Source organism: Neoarius graeffei, chromosome 1, assembly GCF_027579695.1.
Source record: "Neoarius graeffei isolate fNeoGra1 chromosome 1, fNeoGra1.pri, whole genome shotgun sequence".
Lineage (NCBI taxonomy): Eukaryota > Metazoa > Chordata > Actinopteri > Siluriformes > Ariidae > Neoarius > Neoarius graeffei.
In genome coordinates, this window is record NC_083569.1 from 122281889 (window position 1) to 122303087 (window position 21199).

Consider the following 21199-nt stretch of genomic DNA (forward strand, 5'->3'; position numbering starts at 1 on the left):
CATCAACGAAACTGACTTCATGTTAAAACTGTTAATGTTATAGTCATGCTGTCTATTGTTGCCCAAATGAGGATGGGTTCCCTTTTGAGTCTGGTTCCTCTCAAGGTTTCTTCCTCATGTCGTCTGAGGGAGTTTTTCCTTGCCACCGTCGCCACAGGCTTGCTCATTGGGGATAGATTAAGGATAAAATTAGCTCATGTTTTAAGTCTTTCAAATTCTGTAAAGCTGCTTTGCGACAATGTTTATTGTTAAAAGCGCTTTACAAATAAACTTGACTTGACTACACCGTCAACAAACTCGAGTGAGCAAGCGAGTGGGGACTGACAGCATCCATACGTCCCAGTTTACCAAAGCACTGTATGCCTGAGGACCCTCCAGATCTACACCTTTACTTAATAAAAAGTTATTAACAAAAGGCTTGACTAAACAGATATGTTTTCAGCTGAGACTTAAACACTGACACTGTAAGTCCCAAACACTACTGAACTATGATTTAATGATGATTAAATGATTGGACGTTTACTGTTACTGGTTTAAACACATCGGATCCATTTATCACTCGTCACACTAGCTTTGTTAGGGTTACCCAGTCACATTCTGATTTCCTTCTCTCTGGACAATAATTTTAACTGTTCAGCGACACAAACGATGGATGACTTTGCGCTAATAAAAACAGAGTTCATTTCTAGCCAAACAAAAGCACCTCGGATCGGAGGAATGCGGAATGAGTAAGGGTACTAAAAAGATCCTGCTGCAAGTCTGAGCACAAGTGGGGCGAGTCCAAATTGCAGGCTGAATATAATGTCTATAATGACCTGCTCAGGAAATATAACATAAGAGAACAAATATAGACAGCATTACTTTTTTTTTTTTCAAATTATTCCTGAAAATCTGAAAAATTCTAAAATTATGTTTAGTACCATTGATAAACTCATTAATCCTCTGAGACTAATCCCTGCAGAGCTTCACGCCTTGATTTAATGTAGTAAATTTGCTTCATACTTCAAAGTTGAACAGAAATTTCCAATATCAGGAATAACACACCACTCGTGGATGTAGTGCCACGGCCAATTCTTGTGGTTTGTTGCTGTCTTTTGTGGGTAACTGTCCTTATTTAGTTCTATTTTTATTGTATTTTATATAAAAAAAAATATGAGGGTGGCACGGTGGTGTAGTGGTTAGTGCTGTCGCCTCACAGCAAGAAGGTCCGGGTTCGAGCCCCGTGGCCGGCGAGGGCCTTCCTGTGCAGAGTTTGCATGTTCTCCCCGTGTCCGCATGGGTTTCCTCCGGGTGCTCCGGTTTCCCCCACAGTCCAAAGACATGCAGGTTAGGTTAACTGGTGACTCTAAATTGAGCGTAGGTGTGAATGTGAGTGTGAATGGTTGTCTGTGTCTATGTGTCAGCCCTGTGATGACCTGGCGACTTGTCCAGGGTGTACCCCGCCTTTCGCCCATAGTCAGCTGGGATAGGCTCCAGCTTGCCTGTGACCCTGTAGAACAGGATAAAGCGGCTAGAGATAATGAGATGAGATGAAATATTATGATTTAAAATCCTTCAGAAACAGTATTTCTTTTGCACTGTTGTGTGACTCCATATCCTATCCATGGTTTAAATATATTTTTTTCATAAGAAATCCACAATATCTTAGTTAAACTACACATTTTAGTCATGTCCCTGGGTTTTCACTCAGTCCTGTTACCCAAACATATTACCCCATCTGACAAATTTGGAACATTCCATAAATCACATGCTCAACAGGAAGTTACATCAGTTGTGTCTTCTGAAGGCTATGGGAAGACCAAAAGTTAGTTCTCTCATTTACTTTTCTGTATATTTGATGATCATTTAACTTTGACTGATAAGGTCAGTGTCAACATACTGTCCTGTTACTTAAATTATTTCTTAGATGATATTTGTTTTTTAAAAATACAGATTTTTGGCAAATCACTAGAATGTGCCAAGTGTGGTCATGCTATTAGTGATGACGCCATGTGGCTTAATTCCATGTATTAGCTAATCCTAGGCTAAAAACTCAGTCCTATTACTTTGAGTTTTGGTAACAGGACTGAAAAAAATGCAGCCATCTTTGACTTCCAAACCTTCTAAAAAAAAATAAATAATAATAATAATAATAACGTAGCCTTTTAACATTTTGAATAGTGTGTTATTATAATCAGTGTTGAAAAGATATAACAAATTAAGTTTAATTTGGGAGTGGTACAACAAGCAAATGGCACCCATTCGGTGGAGTGTCCCATATATAGTCCTGGTAGTTAGCGTGTCCACCTCTCAATCAGAAAATCGCAAGTTCTACTTGTGGTCAGGTCATACCAAAGACCATCATAAAAATGGAACCTACTGCCATCTGGCGAGGCACATTGCAATACAGATGCGAGAAGGGAGTCAAACTCTCGCGGGTACCAGAGGACCAGCCCCCCACTGTAATCCCAGCTGTATAATAGGCGAGAGGCCGAGGGCTATAGAAACTGAGATTGGTGCCGCCCAATGCTCCTTAAGGGCCTGGTTAGTACTGGGTCGTGAGACTGCCTGAGAAGACCAGGTCCTGGCACAGGAAGGGCTTTGACACTTATTTTTTTTTTTACTTGGTCCACATTTATCTATAGTTTATTCTGTACTTGAGTGACTTAACACCAGAATCCCTATCCGTCATGGGGATCAATAAAGATAAGATAATCTTCACGTTGTGGCTTCCTTTACTGGTGGGCATGACTTCCCGTCTCTTCCTCCCCTCAGTGTCCTACTGTTACACTCTTTCCAGCTTCACCCCCATTCAGCATGGTGGACTACAAGAAATAGTGTAGCAGTTAAGTTCTACAACATGGCTCTTGGTAGTTCTTGTCCTGGAGATGATTAATACCTCCTGACTTTCTGGAATCTTCCCTACATTTTTTTAATCACACTATTATAACCCCGGGGCAGCACAGTGGTGTAGTGGTGAGCACTGTCGCCTCACAGCAAGAAGGTTCTGGGTTCGAGCCCAGTAGCCGACGGGGGCCTTTCTGTGTGGAGTTTGCATGTTCTCCCCGTGTCTGTGTGGGTTTCCTCCAGATGCTCTGGATTCCCCCACCATCCAAAGACATGCAGGTTAAGATAATTGGTAGCTCTAAATTGACTGTAGGTGTGAATGTGAGTGTGAATGGTTTGTTTCTATGTGTCAGCCCTGCGATGACCTGGTGACTTGTCCAGGGTGTACCCCACCTCTCGCCCATAATCAGCTGGGATAGGCTCCAGCTTGCCTGTGACCCTGCACAGGATAAGCAAATATGGATAATGGATGGATGGATGGATATTATAACCCCACTGTTAGTGTAATCTTGATCCATTTGTTTGTGAGAGCTACAGACCAATTAAAATGACAAACCTTCCATTCCTGGGAAAAATACTCAAAAGGGTTGTACACCAATAATTACATCTATATATGTCTCATCACAATGTGTTTGATGTCTGGTTTCAAAGTTAACCCTAGTACAGAACCTGCCTTGGTCAGAGTTATCTCAGAGTCTCTATCCTGGTACTACTTGGCCATATGTACGGTCGACTATATAATTTTTCTCCAGCGCCTTGAACACTGTTTCAGCCTTAGAGGCACAGTTCTTAACTGGCTCTCTTTTTATCTTATTGCAACATCTTTCTCTGTTTCCATTGGCAACTTTAAATCTGATAAAGTCGACATTCCATATGGAGTCCCTCAGGGGTCAGTTCTTGGTCTACTGTTTAATTTGTATATGGTCCAACTTGGGTCCATAATTCAGCAGTACAACATTTCATATCAGTCATATGCTGATGACCCACAGTTATACATCAGTATCTGTATCAGTTTCCACCAACAACCTTAGTGCTGTGGATGACCTCATTCAGTGCATTTCATATCAAAATCTGGATGGCCAAAACTTCCTTACAGTTAAATAAGAACAAAATGGAGATTCTTCTAGCAGGTCTTAAGGCTCTGAGGTTCCAGTTTCAATCGTTATGAACTCTCTGGTCAGTAAAACCTTGTGAGCCGGCCAAACACTTCAGTGTCATTTTAGATGTTGATTTATACCGGTAGTTCTGGATGCCGATATTGAATATCTCCAGAACGGCCTCCTATCACCTGAGAAATATATCTGCGTTCTGATGCTTCCTGTCTCTGGTTCCTGCTTATTTTATTTCTAGTAGGTTAGATTACTGTAATGCACTTTTTGCCAGAGTGACAAAACAGGTGGTTGGTAAATTCTGATAAAAGTTTATCCAGATTGCTTCAGCCAGAGTATTAACTCAAGCTAAAAGATTTGAACACATCACTCCTGTCTGAACTTCTCTACACTGGTGCAGAGTTAAACAGAGAATTGATTTTCAAATCTTTCTTATTGTTTTTAAATCTATGACTGGCTTAGCTCCTCTTTACACTGCTGACACGCTCAGTCAGTGCGTTTACATGCACATAGAGAGAATCGAATTTCTGCCGTTGCTCGACTGAAATCGAAGTTCAAAATGCCATGTATACACCTTAATTCGGCTGAAATTGAACCGAACTTGATTTCCCGGAATCGAGCTACACGACCTAGATTATGCGATTTCTGCCGAGCTACGTATTCGAGCTACTTACTTCAGCACTGCCCCTTCCAGAAGTGACGAGTGACGAGACCACAAGCAGGAAACACAACAGCCTCGGTCGGCATGACAACGAATCATGACAATGGCATGAATCTTTTCTTTTTGTGGCATTGTTTGCACTATTAAAATTTAGCTCACTTACTGTGTCACCAAATACATCTGTACAGCTGTTGCATAGCTGTGAATTGTGTACATAAACAAGTCATTGTATTTGTGTGTGTGTGTGTGTGTGTGTGTGTGTGTGTGTGTGTGTGTGTGTGTGTATAGATGTCAAACATCTGAAGAATGTCAATAAAAACAAAACAATTGAACTTTTTGTGTGTTTATTAAGACATAAGTTAAATTGTAAGTAAAAAAAAAAATTTTTTTTGTAAGCAAAAAATGGACTTTAGAAAAATATACAATTGTGCAAAATAAGTTGTCTTACAAAACAGTGGTCTGCGCAGGACAGTTTGTAGCCATACAGTCTGTTAGAGCAAGCCGAACAGCTTGAGCACGGAACTTGTGAACACAGAACTGATAACCAGTGTTGCCAGATTGGGCGGTTTTAAGTGCATTTTGGCGGATTTGAACATGTTTTGGGCTGGAAAATGTCAGCAGTATCTGGCAACACTGCTGATAACTTTGTTTATACTCTTGAATAGCTCTTCTTCATGACGACAACCGGAAGTGTACCAACACGATGGGGCGTGTAGCGCCACCTGTGGCTCGGGTGCACAATGTACCTCACACGATAGCTCGATTTTATTGTGTGCATGTAGGATTGGATTTCTCTGGCACCCCTGCTGGGACCCTTAGCTCGATTACCGACAGCAGCTCGATTTGGATGTGCATGTAAACGCACTGAGTGAATGCACACCAATCAGATGCCTTAGATCATCAAGTAAAGGTCTCCTCATGCTACCAAGAATAAACCTGAAATCAGCCTAAAACATCTCCCAATAATCCACAGTGTACAAACAGAGTCTCCATCATGCTTTCATGTGTGAGCACTTTTCTTCAACACAGAAAGTTGCTTCATGATGTAAGCGTACTCGGGGCCCAAAACGTGAAGTGCAGTGGGGACGGGGGAGGAGGGGCAATTGTACTCAAGAATTGAACAAGGCAGTCATGCCTAGTGTGAGTAAAGGATTGCTGGCCAGGTCACACCCTCAAGCTACAAACAGCAAACAACTCAAGCAAATTGGGTTTTTCTAGGCTGAATGAAGGCTAATGCTGATTTACCATGTACGATTTATTGTCAAGATGATAAGGTCACAGGCTGACTCGCAGATAAACTACAGAACCTGAATTTTTGGACCTGAAACTAACAATGTGGCAGCTTCACTTCGCACGTTCAGGAAGTGTTAATGATGGGGTTTGTTTTGTTTTTTTTTTATTTTGAACGTGGCCTCTTGTGTCCTGTTAAATGATTGCGAGTCATTGTGTTGGGTTTGTAATTTGCTCTCCTATGATGAACTAAATTTCGTTGCATGTTTGTGCAGTGACGATAAAGGCATTCTATTCCGTTCTATTGCGGTGTAATGCGTTGTGTTTACTGTGTGTGTAGGATCTTCACCCTGTACAGTAAGTCTCTGCCGCTGGACGTCGCGTGTCGTGTGTGGGACGTGTTTTGTCGAGACGGCGAGGAGTTCCTCTTCCGCACAGCTCTCGGGATCCTGCGTTTCTATGGCGACGTCCTCACGCACATGGACTTCATCCACATGGCGCAGTTCCTGACGCGGCTGCCGGAGCAGCTCTCCACACACACGCAGTCGCACACGCTCTTCTCCTGCATCGGCAGCATTAACATGAGCAGCAGGAACCGGACGTGGACGCAGGTGGCGCTGTCTTTCCCGAGTTCTGCTTCCATGTTTCTTGGAGTTTAATTTCTATATGAAGACACGTTTCTTCTTTTGTCTCACGTTTGTGTGTTTTTTGGTTCTCTTCCAGGTGCTCCAGGCTCTGCAGAAAGAGTCGGAACATTCCAGTCCTGTGCTGAAACATTGACAAATCGCACACTCGCATGGAGGCTGTGTGGAAGTTAAAGCTTAAACCCTAAGACTCAGGACCTCTGTGTGTGTAATTCTGATCAAAGGCATCAGATTTAATGCAGTACACACACACACAGCTGGGATTCGTACACAGCAAGCCAAACATCTGCTGAAACAGAGAGAGAGAAAACGAGCTCTTTGATTGGTTGATCCGGAGAAGAGAAACAACCTCATGACCAATCAGAACACTGAAGCTGTAGCTAGGTTTGTTTGTGTGATGAGATCCACATACTACTGCACTAAATATTAAATTCCAATAGTTATAGGCACTCGAGGTACTTTATTTAAAACAGAGAGTTATTTCCTTCATGCACACACTGAGCATATGTGGTTATTTGGGACTTTTTTTTTTTTTCCCTAACATCAGCGTCTGATTGGTGTGTGATAGCCCTTCAAGAAGCAATGAATACACACACTTACTGTATTTATGGTTCCTCCAGTCTACTGGTATGGGTGGAAAAAGTCTAAATCTGTGGTCATACATCTCTTACTTTGGTAGCCAATGTGGAGCCCTGACCATCACCCCATATGTGGTTCTTCAGCAAAGTTGGAAGCACACAATTCTATAGAGCGTCTTCAGTGTGACAATTTCCCTTCGCTGGAACCAAACCTGCTCCAGCATGACGATGCTCCTTCACACAGAACAAGCTCCATGAAGACATGGTGTGTGAAGGTTGGAGTGAAGAACTTGAGTGTCCTGCACAGAGCCCTGACTGAACTCTGCTCAACCCCACTGAACACCTTTGGGGTGAACTGCAACTGGAGCCTCCTCAGCATCAGAGTCTGATCTCGCTAATGCTCTTATAGCTGAATGAACACACAGCCCCACCCAAAATCTGGTGGAAAGCCTTCCAGAAGAGAAGAGAAGAGAAGCGTGGAACTTATTAGGCCATGGCTTCCCTTAATGGTTAGAGAAACAGCTTTGGGACCAAAAGGTTGCCGGTTCAGTTCCCTGGACCAGCAGGAATGGCTGAAGTGCCCTTGAAGTGTCAAGGCACCTAAACCCCGACTGCTCCCCAGGCTGCTCTGGGAATGCTGTATGTCATTCTGGATAAGAGCGTCTACTAAACACCTGCAATGTGTAATTATAACAGGAAAGGGGAATAAATCTGGAGTGGGATGCTCATCAAGGGTGATGGTCAGGAGTGCACATACGGTACTTTTGGCTGTATCATATCTCTTCATTTTCATTCATCTGAGTTCATCTTTGTTGAATTTGTGTGTTTGCACACTATTGTGCTGCTTAAAAAACAGTGTTGGGTTTGATGGCTTTTTTTTTTTCTTTTTGCACGTTTTTGTTCATTATTATCCATCCATCCATCCATCCATCCATTATTTGTAGACACTTATCCTGTCCTAAAGGGTCGCAGGCAAGCTGGAGCCTATCCCAGCTGACTATGGGCGAGAGGCGGGGTACACCCTGGACAAGTCGCCAGATTATCGCAGGGCGTTTTTTATTATTATTATTATTATTATTATTGGGCGGCACGGTGGTGTAGTGGTTAGCGCTGTCGCCTCACAGCAAGAAGGTCCTGGGTTCGAGCCCCGGGGCCGGCGAGGGCCTTTCTGTGTGGAGTTTGCATGTTCTCCCCGTGTCCGCGTGGGTTTCCTCCGGGTGCTCCGGTTTCTCCCACAGTCCAAAGACATGCAGGTTAGGTTAACTGGTGACTCTAAATTGACCGTAGGTGTGAATGTGAGTGTGAATGGTTGTCTGTGTCTATGTGTCAGCCCTGTGATGACCTGGCGACTTGTCCAGGGTGTACCCCGCCTTTCGCCCGTAGTCAGCTGGGATAGGCTCCAGCTTGCCTGCGACCCTGTAGAAGGATAAAGCGGCTAGAGATAATGAGATGAGATGAGATTATTATTATTATTATGTCCTGTGTTTTATTTAATACTAAAGCTGTCTGAAGGTTTCTTAACCTGCACTTTTCTCCCACAACACCAAAGTGTCCTCTGAAGCTCTGGGAAGAAAGCAAGAAAGCCGAGCCTTGCAGACTTTAAACAGATAAAACTAAAGCTGCACAGGATTCTGTTTGATAAGCGATGATCATGCATTTCTCTGGCGTCACTGATTCTCCAAACTCTGTTTCTACAAAACGTGCAAGCTAAGCTTGTGGTAAAGGGTTTTTTTTTTTTTTTTTCAAAGATTACACAAAGCAAAATGTTCTTTCTCTTTACCAACACCCCGTTCTGACTTTTTTTTTCTTCTCTTCGTTTGTGTGTCTGTTTTATTTATAAGGCTCGGGCTGTTTCCTTTTACACGGCTTTATTCTTAGAAAGCCCTTAGCTCCTACAGAACGAATGTGTTCCTGGAAGAGAATTAAAGACTTGAAATGAAGGGAAAAGCACCTGTGTGAAGTGTTTTCTCTTCTCATGGTGTTTAATTTCATGAACGCAACCAGACACAAAGCTTTAACGCTGGGATTTAGTGTTTTCTGATTTTACAGATCTGATTCAGCATGTGAAAGGACTCCTTCGAGTCAAATCATACATATGAAACCCTGATAATCCTACGCTGGCACCTGATCTAAAAATAACTTTCAATTCTGTGTTACCTCGAAATCACCACCCACACAACTATACAGTAAGTGTTCAGTTTGCTAGAAGCTTTTGTGCCACTTATTCTTCTCGTATGTCGGGCGTAGTTGACTCTTTACTGCAGATTTGTTAGCTAGCTTAGGAGAGCTACCCAGGGTGGACATCAAAGATGTAGAGCAGTTTCCACCCAACCAGTTTGGAGTAGAAGCCTTTATTTGTTACATGCACACTCAAGCACTGGGAAATTCCTCCTTTGTATTTAACCCATCTGAAACAGTGAGCAATGAGCACACGCACATATCCAGAGCAGTGGACAGCGATGCTACAGCACCCGGGAAGCAGTTGGGGGTTAAGTGCCTTGCTCAAGTGAACTTGCTCAAGATTCCTCCTGTGTGGGAGGAAACCACATACAAACTCTACACAGAAAGTCTGTCATGAGGTTCAAACCCAGAACCTTCTTGCTGTGAAGCGACCGTGCTACCCACTGTGCCGCCCAGCCTGTTTCACTGGGATATAAATTTAAGTATCTACTGCACCACTATTAAGCCTACTTACGAGCAAGGAAAATCCAGTCCGATGTTGTTGCAGAAAATACAACCCCAATTCCAAAAAAGTTGGGACAAAGTACAAATTGTAAATAAAAACGGAATGCAATGATGTGGAAGTTTCAAAATTCCATATTTTATTCAGAATAGAACACAGATGACATATCAAATGTTTAAACTGAGAAAATGTATCATTTAAAGAGAAAAATTAGGTGATTTTAAAAACTTCATGACAACAACACATCTCAAAAAAGTTGGGACAAGGCCATGTTTCCCACTGTGAGACATCCCCTTTTCTCTTTACAACAGTCTGTAAACATCTGGGGACTGAGGAGACAAGTTGCTCAAGTTTAGGGATAGGAATGTTAACCCATTCTTGTCTAATGTAGGATTCTAGTTGCTCAACTATCTTAGGTCTTTTTTGTCGTATCTTCCGTTTTATGATGCGCCAAATGTTTTCTATGGGTGAAAGATCTGGACTGCAGGCTGGCCAGTTCAGTACCCGGACCCTTCTTCTACACAGCCATGATGCTGTAATTGATGCAGTATGTGGTTTGGCATTGTCATGTTGGAAAATGCAAGGTCTTCCCTGAAAGAGACGTCGTCTGGATGGGAGCATATGTTGCTCTAGAACCTGGATATACCTTTCAGCATTGATGGTGTCTTTCCAGATGTGTAAGCTGCCCATGCCACACGCACTAATGCAACCCCATACCATCAGAGATGCAGGCTTCTGAACTGAGCGCTGATAACAACTTGGGTCGTCCTTCTCCTCTTTAGTCTGAATGACATGGCGTCCCTGATTTCCATAAAGAACTTCAAATTTTGATTCGTCTGACCACAGAACAGTTTTCCACTTTGCCACAGTCCATTTTAAATGAGCCTTGGCCCAGAGAAGACGTCTGCGCTTCTGGATCATGTTTAGATACAGCTTCTTCTTTGAACTAGAGTTTTAGCTGGCAATGGCGGATGGCACGGTGAATTGCGTTCACTGATAATGTTCTCTGGAAATATTCCTGAGCCCATTTTGTGATTTCCAATACAGAAGCATGCCTGTATGTGATGCAGTGCCGTTTAAGGGCCCGAAGATCACGGGCACCCAGTATGGTTTTCCGGGCTTGACCCTTACGCACAGAGATTCTTCCAGATTCTCTGAATCTTTTGATGATATTATGCACTGTAGATGATATGTTCAAACTCTTTGCAATTTTACACTGTCGAACTCCTTTCTGATATTGCTCCACTATTTGTGGGCACAGAATTAGGGGGATTGGTGATCCTCTTCCCATCTTTACTTCTGAGAGCCGCTGCCACTCCGGGATGCTCTTTTTATACCCAGTCATGTTAATGACCTATTGCCAATTGACCTAATGAGTTGCAATTTGGTCCTCCAGCTGTTCCTTTTTTGTACCTTTAACTTTTCCAGCCTCTTATTGCCCCTGTCCCAACTTTTTTGAGATGTGTTGCTGTCATGACATTTCAAATGAGCCAATATTTGGCATGAAATTTCAAAATGTCTCACTTTCGACATTTGATATGTTGTCTATGTTCTATTGTGAATACAATATCAGTTTTTGAGATTTGTAAATTATTGCATTCCATTTTTATTTACAATTTGTACTTTGTCCCAACTTTTTTGGAATCGGGGTTGTAGAATGTGTTCTTGGAAGAGAATTAAAGACTTGAAATGAAGGGAAATGGTTAGAGAAGCAGCTTTGGGACCAAAATGGTAGAGCTGTTAATGCAGAAGATGGACATATAGCTGTTAAAGCACAATCCAATCTATGGTTCGGTTGAATTCTACTTACTTAATCTTGTTTGGATTGGATTCTCATTGAATAGCTCAATATTTTGATTGGATTCTGCTCGAACAACTATTCTTTTTCAGTCAGATCACAGTTCTGTTCTTAGACAGGATTGGATTTTGAGGTCTGTGTGAGGATTCTAGAACCAAGAGGCCCAGAAAACGAACCTTAGTGCAGCCTACAGTAAATCTGATGTCTCACCAGTTTGATGTCAACAGCAGAAAGACAAGCTAATTTCATGTATAGCTTTATTAGAAAGAAATAACTTTATTCATTGCATACTTATGAAATTCCTCTCTGCATTTAACCCATCTGAAGCAGTGAACACACGTGAGCAATGAGCACACACACATACCCAGAGCAGCCATGCTAACAGCGCCCGGGGAGCAGTTGGGAGTTCGGTGCCTCGCTCAAGGGCACCTCAGCCTAAGGCCGTCCCATATTATCCTAACCTGAATGTCTTTGGACTGTGGGGCAAACTGGAGCACCCGGAGGAAACCCACACAGACACGGGGAGAACATGCAAACTCCACACAGAAAGGCCCCTGCCGGCTGCTGGGCTCGAACCCAGAACCTTCTTGTTGTGAGGTGACCGTGCTAACCACTACACCACCGTGCCACCCATATTAGACGGCTCTCCTCATCTCAGGACGGAGTCCGATTCCTGGTCTCATTCTTCATCATTAATGATACAAAACAGTGCTTTTAGACATTCAATAAATAATAATGGAACATGTCCAGTTTTATCTAAAGCTTTGTATTGATCTCATCAAGGCTGTGATGGTGTTGACAGATTCAAGTCCTCCATCCACTCTTCTAATTTAATCCCCTTTACTTCATCCATCCATCCATCCATCATTTCTGATCAAATTCTGTCTCCCTTCACCCATCTATTTGCCTCAAGTTTTATTTCCCTCCATCTTTTTGTCTATTTATCCCCCACCCAAACAAAGTTTGGCGGGGGATATAGAAACCGGTTCTGTCCGGCTGTCCGTCCAGTCACGTTTTCGTTTCCAGGCCATATATTTAAAACTACTGAATATATCTTCATGAAACTTTGTATACATATCAAGCAACATGTGAACTGGTGCCTTTTACTATTTTGGATTTTTGAAAAAAAAATCCAATTTTTACATAGAAAATAGATTTTGACTTGGTTAAGAGCGATGTTTGTTTGTTTCCAGAGCATATATCCAAAACTATTCATGATACAGATTTGAAACTTGGTATACATGTTAAGGTGATGTAGATGTGCCTTTTCATACTAAGAAATTTGAAAATTTTTAATTTTTCATGTTTCCATGGAAACAATTTCAGACTTGGTTTCTCAGGTTAGTCTTAGGCCCAATTCTAATTTCTACCCCTCCCCCTTCCCCTTGGCCCTTCCCCTTGAAACTGAGCTACAAGGGATAGGGCTTGAAATTCAACCCCTACGTATTGGGATAGCCCTTCAACGATCGCATACGTCATCGCGTACCTCCGTCAGCGTTTACGTTAGCAAAACGCGACCAAATGCGTCATTGGCTGCGACCAGCCGCTACAGTCAGAGCCAGAACCAGAAATCTCTGCTGGCAGGGTGTGATTTGTTAACTAACACCACTGAATGGGATATCTTTGGCGCTTCGTGCACCACATCCGACAGAATGAGGTGTCAGAACACTCATGTAAACAATAAAAGCGAGAATAACAGAACAAAATGTACGCAGTCAAGCAACCGAAAACAATACTCACTCCCAAAGCTTTTTAGCAGCAGCTTGGATTTCAGAAATCGCTGCTCATTCTCAGCTCGAAAGCGAATCAAGCGGCGTGTTTCCTCTGGATAACAACTTAAAACACGTAAATAATGGAGAAAATACATTTATGACAATCTTTCGCCGCGGGAACCGCCATCTTTCTGAAATCCGCATGAAATCTCGCTGAAATCCGCATGGCATTGTGGGAAATCACTCAAACCCCTTCGTTCGGAGTCAGCTCCAGGAAAATCTCCGTTTGGAGGGGTACAGAAGCCCTACCCCTTCCCCTACCCCTCCGCGTTAACTGGGATTGGGATACCCCTACCCCTTCACGTGAACGTGCAAAATGGAGGGGAAGGGCCAAGGGGTTGGTCCAAGGGGTGAAATGGGATTCGGCCTTAGGGGTCGGTTTTGTTTCCGGAGCAGAACTTGAAAAGTATGAGTGGTATGGTCTTGAAAGTTGGTATATGTGTTGATTAAGTAATGTATATGTGCCTTTTGATACTGAGAAATTTTAATTTCTAGCTCGCCTGGACCAAAGGTCTGGTGGGTTTATGCCATGGGCTGCTGAGGTCAGTGTAAAGAGGTTGGGTTGGTTTCCTGCAGCAGAACTTGAAAAATGTGACAAATAATATCTTGAAACTTGGTATATAGGGTAGGGGATCTACACTAACGTTCAAAAGTTTGGGGTCACCCAGACAATTTTGTGTTTTCCATGAAAAGTCACACTTTTATTTCCCACCATAAGTTGTAAAATGAATAGAAAATATAGTCAAGACATTTTTCTGGCCATTTTGAGCATTTAATCGACCCCACAAATGTGATGCTCCAGAAACTCAATCTGCTCAAAGGAAGGTCAGTTTTATAGCTTCTCTAAAGAGCTCAACTGTTTTCAGCTGTGCTAACATGATTGTACAAGGGTTTTCTAATCATCCATTAGCCTTCTGAGGCAATGAGCAAACACATTGTACCATTAGAACACTGGAGTGAGAGTTGCTGGAAATGGGCCTCTATACACCTATGGAGATATTGCACCAAAAACCACACATTTGCAGCTAGAATAGTCATTTACCACATTAGCAATGTATAGAGTGGATTTCTGATTAGTTTAAAGTGATCTTCATTGAAAAGAACAGTGCTTTTCTTTCAAAAATAAGGACTTTTCAAAGTGACCCCAAACTTTTGAACGGTAGTGTAGATGACGGTCTTATCATTCTGTGCACTGAGTTGCTGTGTGTGCACGTGCGTGCATGTGCACACGTGTATTTGCTACATATTGAGGACCAAAATATGTTTTGTTTTGTTTTTTTACCAACAGAGTGAGGACATTTTGACTGGGCCTCACTTTTTCAAAGGGCTGCTCTAGGGTTCAGGTTAGAATGAGGTTTAGGTAAAGGTAAGGGGTGGGGTTAGGCATTTAGTTGTGATGGTTAAGGTTAGAATAAGGAGCTAGGGAATGTATTATGTCAGTGAGTCCCCACAACGATAGAAGTCCAAGTGTGTGTGTGTGTGTGTGCGTGCTACATATTGAGGACCAAAATATGTTTTTTACCAACATAAGAGCTGTTTTAGGGTTCAGGGTAGAATGAGGTTTAGGGTAGGGTAAGGGATGGGGTTAGGCTTTTAGTTGTGATCGTTAAGGTAGTGGGCGAGGGGATGTGTTATGTCAATGAGTCCCCACAATGATAGAAGTTCACGAATGGGTGTGTGTGATGTATGTGCAAGGTAGCATGTACGTTATCCTGTTCTGATCTATCAACTCCTACACACGTCACTCATTTCTCTTTGACCGTAATCAGGACTGCAAAAAAAGCTGCGGTGAGCACTTTTCTGTACTGATCCTGCATAGGTTATTTTTTCTCTGTCTCCATTCTTGATCTCATTTATGTCCAGTGTTGGTTATAACTGCAGAGTTCTTCATTTTTATGTCTAAAGTCACTAGTTTGCAGTGCTATTCAGGCAGCGTACTCAGCACTTGGGTTATAATGTACTGTATAATGAACTTTAGGGGAGACTGGAAAAGGTATAGGAAAAACATTGGGATGTCGGTAAAGAAACATAAGCTATAACATTAAAACCACTGACAGGTGAAGTGAATTACATCGATTATGTTCTTACAGTGGCACCTGTCGAGGGGTGGCATATATTAAGTAGCAAGAGAACAGTCAGTTCTTGAAGTTGATGTGTTGGAAGCAGGAAAAATGGGCAAGCGTAAGGATCTGAGTGACTTTTGACAAGAGCCAAATTGTTATGGCTAGATGACTGTGTTTGAGCATCTCCAAAATGGCACATCTTGTGGGGTGTTCCCAGTATGTAGTGGTTAGTACCAACCAAAAGTGATCCAAGGAAGGACAACTGGTGAACCAATAACAGGGTCATGGGCCCCCAAGGATCACTGATACATGTGGTGAGCAAAAGCTAGCCTGTCTGATCCAGTCCCTCAGAAGATCTACTATAGCACAAACTGCTGAAAAAGTTTATTGGACTTATAAATATTGCATAGCCACAGACCAGTCAGAGTGCCCATGCTGACCCCTGTACACTGCCCAAAGCTCCTACAATGGGCATGTGAGCATTGGAACTGGACCATGAAACAATGGAAGAAGGTGAACTGGTCTGATTAATCATGTTTTCTTTTCCATCATGTTTATGGCTGGGTGTGTGCATTGCTTACCTGGGGAAGAGATGGCACCAGGATGCACTATGGGAAGAAGCCAAACAGGCGGAGGCAGTGTGATGCTCTGAGCAATGTTCTGCTGGGAAACCTTGGGTCCTGGTGTTCATATGGATGTTACTTTGACACGTACCACCTACTTAATTATTGTTGCAGACCAAGTTCACCCCTTCATGGCAATGGTCTTCCCTAACAGCACTGGCCTCTTTAACAGGACTACAGAAATTGTTCAGGTACATGACAAGACTTCAAGGTGTTGACTTGGCCTCCAAATTCCCCAGATTTCAGTCTGATTGCGCATCTCTGGGATGTGCTGGACAAACAAGTCCGATTCACTGAGATTCCACCTCACAACTTACAGGACTTAAAGGATCTGCTGCTAACATCTTGGTGCCAGTTACCACAGAACACCTTCAGAGGTCTGCCTTGATGAGTCAGAGCTGTTTTGGAAGCACAAGGGGGACCTACACTATATTAGGCAGGTGATGATATCCTGGGGTTCAGGGATCCTGCAGCACCCTCAGTACCCCTACTTCCTGCAACTTTGCTTGTAATTGCTCAGTCTTACCACCTCAGACCATCTGATCAGTCAGGTCCATGACCATCTCCTTGGTCTTGCTGATGTTTTGGATGAGTTTTTTGTTCTCAATAATGACTTCTAGTGGAAAACAAGGTATCAGTCTTTAACAAGGTATAGGGGATAATGTGGTTTTAAATTGTACTAATAAACAGCCTAATGTAATCTATTGTTTCTGTGTTGCTTTGGTGTGTTTTAGATGTACTGCTTTTACTCCAGTAGAGTTGATTTGTCTTTATTTTATTCATGTGTGTGATTAACAAAGTTGAGTGTGTCTACAAAGTGTTAAAAGCTGCCCATATCTTCTGATCAGGGGAAAACCAGAGTCAGGTTTTTGTGGATGTGGTGTTTTTTTTTGTTGTTTGTTTACTTGAACTTTAAGAAGCATTTTTTTCCCATCACTGTCAAACTCCTTCTCACCCAAACCACACACTCATCATCCTCCTCCTCCTCCTCCTGATCACTTTATAAGCCCAGTGGCAAGGTGACATCCACGTTATTGACACCTTACGAATCAAAGCGATCATCATCTCCATCATCAGCAGCCATGTTCTCCCGTTCTCTTCTGCTGGTTCTGCTGGGGCTCTCCTGCCTTCAGGCCTTCACAATGGCGCAGAGTAAGATTTTTGCCTTTCTTTTTGAAAGAGCCAGTTAAATTCTCATGTATTATGTGTTCTATGCTATTTCATGTATTTGCTTTGGAAATCATTTTGCCTAGTGTTTGTGAGTCAAAGTCACTGAACTTGTGTTATCTCTCACATAACACGAGTCCAGTCACTTCGACTCGGTTTGTAAAGCATGTGTTGATGAATTTGTTGAGAAAACTGTCTAGGGAAAGTATGGTTAGGTGTGTGTTCACTTTACACACTGCAAAAAATGATGTCTTAGCAAGTGTAAATATCTTGAAAATAGTTGAAATGATCTAGCTTTTCCTATTAGAAGAATACAAGACACCAATTCTGAGATTAAACCTAGTTCTAGATTGCAACCAACTTATTCTCAGATGACTTACCAAGTAAAAATATCTGTCCATGCAGCAAGATAATTTCACTTGCATTAAGCCATTTTCTCCTTAAATTCAGTTTTCGATTTTTTTGCAGTGCACTGGCTGTCTGATTTTATATTCACAATCATAATTTCTGGCTTTTTTTTTTTTAAAGTGAAGTCTATCACTTTATAAACCCAAACATGATGTCAGATATTCATTTAGATAATTAAAAATAGCTCATTATTTAACTTCAACATTTAGTCTGAAATAAATGGCCAAATAATGAAATGTTTTGACACAGCTGCAAATGGGGCGGATTTATGCTGTTTCGAGTTTCACAAGAGACCATTACCCCCAGCAAACATTGTCTCTTATGAAGAAACCAGATCCGACTGTACCCTTCCTGGAGTCATGTATGTTTTCACCCTGCTTCTTCTTCTTTTTTTTTTAAGTTCATTCTACAATTACAAATACAGTTTTGAATATTTGATTTTAGATTATCACAGTTCTACACTGACCGAAATCTTTCCTTTGCAGTTTTACGACGAAAAGAGGTTTTCGCATGTGTGCAGATCCTGAAGTGGAGTGGGTGAAGCAAGCCATCAAAAGTAAATCATCAGCCTAGACTCGGACGACAGATTAAAACATCTCTCCGTGAATTAACCTTACTTTGCAGAATGCTTCATTTCACCGACATCTTACTTAAAGCAATTCGATGTCCTGTGTAACAGCACAAAGCTTTTTGTTAAACATACACCTTTAGCGACATGCACTGGTTTATTTTTATCTTCTGCACAAATTAAAGCGCATTTATAACTCATGGTCTCTTGGTTGCTTCTTTGACTCCGTTCCCTATTCACCCGGTCACTGACTGTTGGACACATTTGTTGCCATTGTTTTCTAAATACAATGCTTTAAGAAAACAAAAAAAACATGGTTCACACAATATTATCATAATAATAATAACTACTCTTGGCCTCTCCAGGTGCTGGAGATGGTGGTAGAAGCTGTATTAATGCAATGCAATCAGTATTGGCGGCACGGTGGTGTAGTGGTTAGCACGGTTGCCTCACAGCAAGAAGGTTCCGGGTTCGAACCCAGCGGCCGGCGAGGGCCTTTCTGTGTGGAGTTTGCATGTTCTCCCCGTGTCTGCGTGGGTTTCCTCCTGGTGCTCTGGTTTCCCCCACAATCCAAAGACATGCAGTTAGGTTGACGTGGGGCGACCTTGGGCTGAGGTGCCCTTGAGCAAGGTACCGAACCCCTGACTGGTCCCCGGGTGCTCTGGTGTGGCTGCCCACTGCTCTGAATGTATGCGTGTGTTCCCTGCTTCAGATGGGTTAAATGCAGAGGATGAATTTCACTGTGCTTGAAGTGTGCATGTGATGAATAAAGGTTTCTTCTTCTTAGGCCCACTTTACACGGGGACGGTATAAAACAAAAACGCAAAAGTCCGTTTTTGTTCTCACTTTTTTCCGCGTCTACACGACCGTTTTCAAGGAGGAAATCTGCGTCTATACGGTGACGCATAAATGTCTCCGCTATGTCTGCACGCATGCGCAACGTCTTCCGTCTTGTCTGATCTGCACCGCTGTTCTGTCAAGTTATCCTACCAAGCCTACTACGCATGCGCGAAATCCAGGAGGGTAGGAAAATTCAACAGTAGTTTTGTCCCACCGATCAGCTGGGCTGATAGAAAATCGGTGAGAATTTCACGCATTTGCCGATTTTTATGTTTTGTGCGTATTGGTCGAGTCTTTGGCCGAGTCAAATAATTTGTAATGACTTGTTTTGAATAATAAAACGGTCTGTATGAGAACTTGCTAGGATAACTTTACAGAAGAAATTATAGGTAGGAAGAAATTTCAGAACACCGGCTGAGGTACTGTAGTGCTCGAGGGAGGAGCAGGAGCAAACCGAAACTCTTTTAATCTGCCTTTATTAAGTAACACTCACTCTTGTTTCGGTGAAGAAGAGAAAAGGCAGTGTCCATCTCAGCAAAATAAGCCCGTTCGGCTGCTGGTTTTGTTTTCAGTCTCGGGTTTATGGTTTCACGAGCGGCTTGAATAGGCGGCGCGCGCGTGCACGCACACGCGTGTGCGCGCGTGCGTGTGTGTGTAACTTGGCGACACCAAACTGAGGAGCTCCAGCCGGGCGGGTGAGCAGGAAAACACATCTACTGCATTAAAACACAGAGCAGCTTGAAGGTCCGTTGGATTGATGTAATCAGACATGCTCTTACTTTTTTACTTACTTTCTTACTTCCCGGGCTGGCATGTGCAGTATATGACATATGTATGACGTAAACGCGTACCCGACGTGAGCAGATCCGAGCAGAGTTTCGCATATTGGGTAGTTTAGACGGATACGCAACGGGGGCCGTTTTTAACTTATCCACTTTGAAAGGCGTTTTCAATTTTATCCGTTTTTCAGCCTCGGAAACGCCGTCCTCGTGTAAACGAAAGGCACTTCTGATAAAATATTTAGTCGTTTTTACCCGACAGCATCCTCGTGTAAACGGGCCCTTAGTATCATATAGAGAGAAAATTCAACCCCAATTCCAAAAAAACTGTCTAAACCATCAATAAAAGCAGAATGTGAAGAAATTTTAAATCATGGAAACCCTATATTTCATTGAAAAAAAATACAAAGACAACATATCAAATCTTGAAACTGAGATTTTATTGCTTTTTGAAAAATATCTTCTCATTTTGAATTTGATGTCAGCAACACATTTCAGAAAAGTTGGCACAGGGGCAACAAAAGAGTGAAAAAGTTGTGTAATGTGGGGAAAAATTAATTGGGTTAACTGGCAGCAGGTCAGTAAGATGATCGGGTATTAAAAGAGCATTTCAGAGAGGTGGAGTCTCTCAGAAGTAAAGAGGGGTTCACTGCTCTGTGAAAGATTGCGTGGGCAAATAGTGCAACAATTTAAGAATAACGATCCTCAGTGTAAAACTGCAAAGAATTTGGGAATCACATCATCTATGGTCCATCTCGTCTCGTCTCGTCTTCTTCCGCTTATCCAGGACCGGGTCGCAGAGGCAGCAGTCTAAGCATGGAAGCCCAAACTTCCCTTTCCCCAGACACCTTGGCCAGCTCCTCGGGAAGAACACCGAGGCGTTCCCAGGCCAGCCGAGAGACATAGTCCCTCCAGCGTGTCCTGGGTCTTCCCCGGGGCCTCCTCCCGGGGGGACATGCCTGGAACACCTCCCCAGGGAGGCGTCCAGGAGGCATCCGAAAAAGATGCCCGAGCCACCTCAGCTGGTTCCTCTCGATGTGGAGGAGCAGCGGCTCTACTCCGAGCTCCTCCCGAGTGACTGTGTTTCTCACCCTATCTCTAAGGGAGCGCCCAGCCACCCTGCGAAGGAAACTCATTTCAGCCGCTTGTATCCGCGATCTTGTTCTTTCTGTCATTACCCAAAGCTCATGACCATAGGTGAGAGTCGGAACGTAGATCGACTGGTAAATTGAGAGCTTCGCCTTTTGGCTCAGCTCCTTCTTCACCACGACGGACCGGTAAAGCGACCGCATCACTGCGGAGGCTGCACCGATCCGCCTGTCGATCTCACGCTCCATCCTTCCCTCACTCGTGAACAAGATCCCGAGATACTTAAACTCCTCCACTTGAGGCAGGACTTCTCCACCAACCTGGAGAGGGCAAGCCACCCTTTTCCGGTCGAGAACCATGG

At 43.0% G+C, this 21199-nt stretch overlaps 1 protein-coding gene across 4 annotated transcripts in view; it reads left to right on the top strand.

The window, feature by feature from the left end:
- Nucleotides 1-6963, top strand: part of tbc1d14 (TBC1 domain family, member 14) — a 99260-nt gene extending 92297 nt beyond the window's left edge. For all 4 annotated transcript variants that reach the window (XM_060916116.1, XM_060916122.1, XM_060916136.1 and 1 more), the window contains 2 exons: nt 6167-6437; nt 6550-6963. In XM_060916116.1, coding sequence (XP_060772099.1) covers nt 6167-6437; nt 6550-6606 — 328 coding nt within the window. In that variant the 3' untranslated portion in view covers nt 6607-6963. The remainder of the gene's footprint in view (nt 1-6166; nt 6438-6549) is intronic.
- The last annotated feature ends 14236 nt before the right edge of the window (nt 6964-21199 follow it).